The 2,847-nt window shown below is 51.9% G+C and overlaps 1 protein-coding gene across 1 annotated transcript in view; it reads right to left on the bottom strand.

The window, feature by feature from the left end:
• Positions 1-2,847, bottom strand: part of LOC104983082 (gamma-aminobutyric acid receptor subunit theta-like) — a gene marked incomplete at its 3' end in the record, with an annotated part of 11,360 nt that overhangs the window by 7,467 nt on the left and 1,046 nt on the right. The window contains exon 2 of the mRNA XM_010832570.1: positions 1,837-1,925. Coding sequence (XP_010830872.1) covers positions 1,837-1,925 — 89 coding nt within the window. The remainder of the gene's footprint in view (positions 1-1,836; positions 1,926-2,847) is intronic.

The raw sequence follows: 2,847 nt of genomic DNA, 5'->3' as shown, positions 1-2,847 counted from the left end.
TCCTGGCCTTGCTCTCCCATGATTGCCCCCTCCCTCCCATAAAAGAGCCCCAGACTTGGAGCCTGTAGTGCCTCCCTCTGTCTAAATGCTAGAAGGTTCTGCCTTGTCCTTGTCCTCCCACCTTCATCTACTCTTTGGCCAAACTGGGGGCCGAGCTGCTATCAGACTCCCCAGGTCTGCATGTCCATGAAGCTTAGTGTAATCCAGGAGGTTAGACATCAGGTGTAAACAAATCCAGGTTAGCTCAAAATATGGCGGTGAGGTGCCTTGAAGATCTGTGGGTCAGGAGCACCTGACGACCCCCAGAGGTTGGTCCTTGCTCTGTTCCCTCCCCCTGGCCCTGTATACCTGCAGAGATGGCAACCTGAAGCAGTGGGGAGAATGTGCTTGATGTACTTGAATGGCTGCTGGTCAGCCTTTGCTGAAAAACATGAGAACGATGAATGGAGGAAAAAAAAAATGCAACAGCTACATTCTTGACACCTGACATTCATTGCTTGGTGCAACTGGTCCAGTGGGGTGCTGGCTGTGCCCTAGCACTTGCCTTCTGTCCAGTCCACTCCAACTTCCCAGTCCCTAGTGTACACTCACCTTGGATCCGAGGGCTGCACCGCCTTCTGCCCTCACACTTGAAGGAAGCAAAGCAGCAAAGAGGATACCAGTCAAGTGCCTCGCCCCCAAACCTTAGGGTGCCAAGCAACCAACTCAGTCTTCGAGGTAGCTCCTAGGCAGATCGCAGAGCCCCTAGTGGTCCACCACAAAGGCAATTGCTAACAGCTGTGTGCCCTCGAGGGTGGAGGTATTGTGTATTCAGAAGACCTCTATTCATACAAATGTGCTAATGTGAACGTTAGCATCCATTAACCCTTTAGAGTGGGTGTCTAGTTCTACCACCTGCAGGAAGGGAAGTGCTTTCTCTGACTTATCCATCTTGCTTTTTGGCTCTTTCCTATTTTCCTTTGAGCCAAAATGTGACTAATGTCTATTTAAGGCACCCTTCCTCTTGTCTGTACTTAGTCTAGGTTTCCTGGGCATCCCCTCAGCCAGAGAATGCTATTTCTATTCCGTGCGGTCCAGGTAGGTGCCTGTCACTTTGTGCTGTGAGATGGCCCATCTCCCTTTCCAAAGCGGGGCGGGTGGGTGGGGGGTGAGGGGCTAGGCAACAACAACAGGAGAAATTGATGTATTGGAGTTTGTTACTTCAGTTTCTTTGTCATTTCTCATCTCTGTGCTTGAGATCTGAGGCCTATAGATTTTACTTAGCAGATAAGGCTATCAGAAGTTCCTAAGGTAATCAGGTGGGATTCATATGAAGTCCCATGCTGACTGCAGTGTGTGCAATAAACTGAACTTGGTGGGAGCTGAAGGCTTGGGTAGGGTGAGCAGAGGCAGCAGAACCTGGGACCCGGGTGTACGAAGTAAACTAGGCAGAGAAGACCATGCCCTTAGTTTTCAACTGGCTGAATGGGGGAAAGTGCCCAGGGTTCAAAGAATGTGTGCACAAGTGGAACGTGTGTCCTCCCCACAGATGGAGCAGAGAACTCCAGCCGGAGAAGCACACCCGGGGTGACGAGTGCTTCTGCGGCCCAGGCAATGTGCTTCATTATCAGGCCTATGTACAGGAGTGTGGAGGGGGCAGAGAAGTGGGAGAAATGCCGGCAGAAGAGCCACAGGCCTGGGACTTGGGGCCTGGGAATGCTCTGCTGGGGTCTCTGGAGGGTCAGGAAGGGGGGTCTGCAGAGGCAGAAGGGGCCAGTCCAGAGGAGTGCCCCTGGTCAGCTCACTGGGTGGGGCTGGCTTGCTGTGTCTCAGCTCTAGTACCTGGACGTGTCTTACCTCCAAAATTGGGCCTCAGACGGCTATCATAGTTCGACAGCACCCTGTCCAAAATCTTGTGAACTGTAGCTTCATTTGCACAATTTTTGCTGGAACAGAGAAGACATTGGTAGGTATTGGTCATCAGTGAATGCTGCATCACTTCTCAGAAAACAAACAGCAAACAGCACCCCTGGCATCAACTCGCCGGGCCTTCTCTCCGCCCGCACACATGCAGACACGTGCAGTTATTGATGCAGACATGTGCATCATACATGTACACATGTCTCCCCGCTCCCTTCCCTTCCTCCAGTGAGTCAGCCAGAAGCACAGCAGTGACGCAGACTCCTCTTTCCCCCTCCCCCTCCACAGCCTTTATCCAAAGGGTGGGGCATAAAGGCTGGCTTCTTGTTACCAGGCAGAATTGGGGGGATGGGGGGAAACTGTAGGGGAAGTGGAGAGGAGAGGGTGTGGGCAGGCGTGAGCGCTCACAGAAACATATTACCTCAAGCCCCCTAAGGAGCCCCACCTTACCATGGGCCTGGATGCACGTTACCTCCTCAGTACCTCCATGAGCTGAGCCCACCAGCCTGTATCCTCCACCTCACTCACATTTCCCCTACCTAGGCTGGGGCTGGCATTTTGCTATCACGTCTATGTGAATCATGTTCTTGTGCACCTCTGTTTCCAAGACTTGGCATGTGACATATGACACAGAGAGAGCCTTGCTCATGTAGCAGAGATTTATGAGCCTCGTCAGTCAAACCATTTCTGATCCTTGGGTTTCAGAGCCATCCTCAAAAACACATGCATTTTTGGAGCAGGCATCTCTTTGGCTAAGCGTGTGTTTCCAGCCTAGACGTGTTTTGGGTGAGCACATGTAAATGGACCCAGAGAGCTGGCCTTTCCAGAAGTCTCTGATGCACCCTTTCAATTCACATAGTCCTTCACTGGGGCCTCTTTTCCCCCAAAGGGGCTTGTGAATGAGAATAGGCCCTGGAATCACTATAACTCTTAGTGACTATAACGCAG

This window comes from Bison bison, unplaced genomic scaffold (genome assembly GCF_000754665.1).
Source record: "Bison bison bison isolate TAMUID 2011002044 unplaced genomic scaffold, Bison_UMD1.0 scf7180017833554, whole genome shotgun sequence".
NCBI classification, from domain to species: domain Eukaryota; kingdom Metazoa; phylum Chordata; class Mammalia; order Artiodactyla; family Bovidae; genus Bison; species Bison bison.
This window is presented reverse-complemented; position numbering and strand designations above follow the sequence as displayed.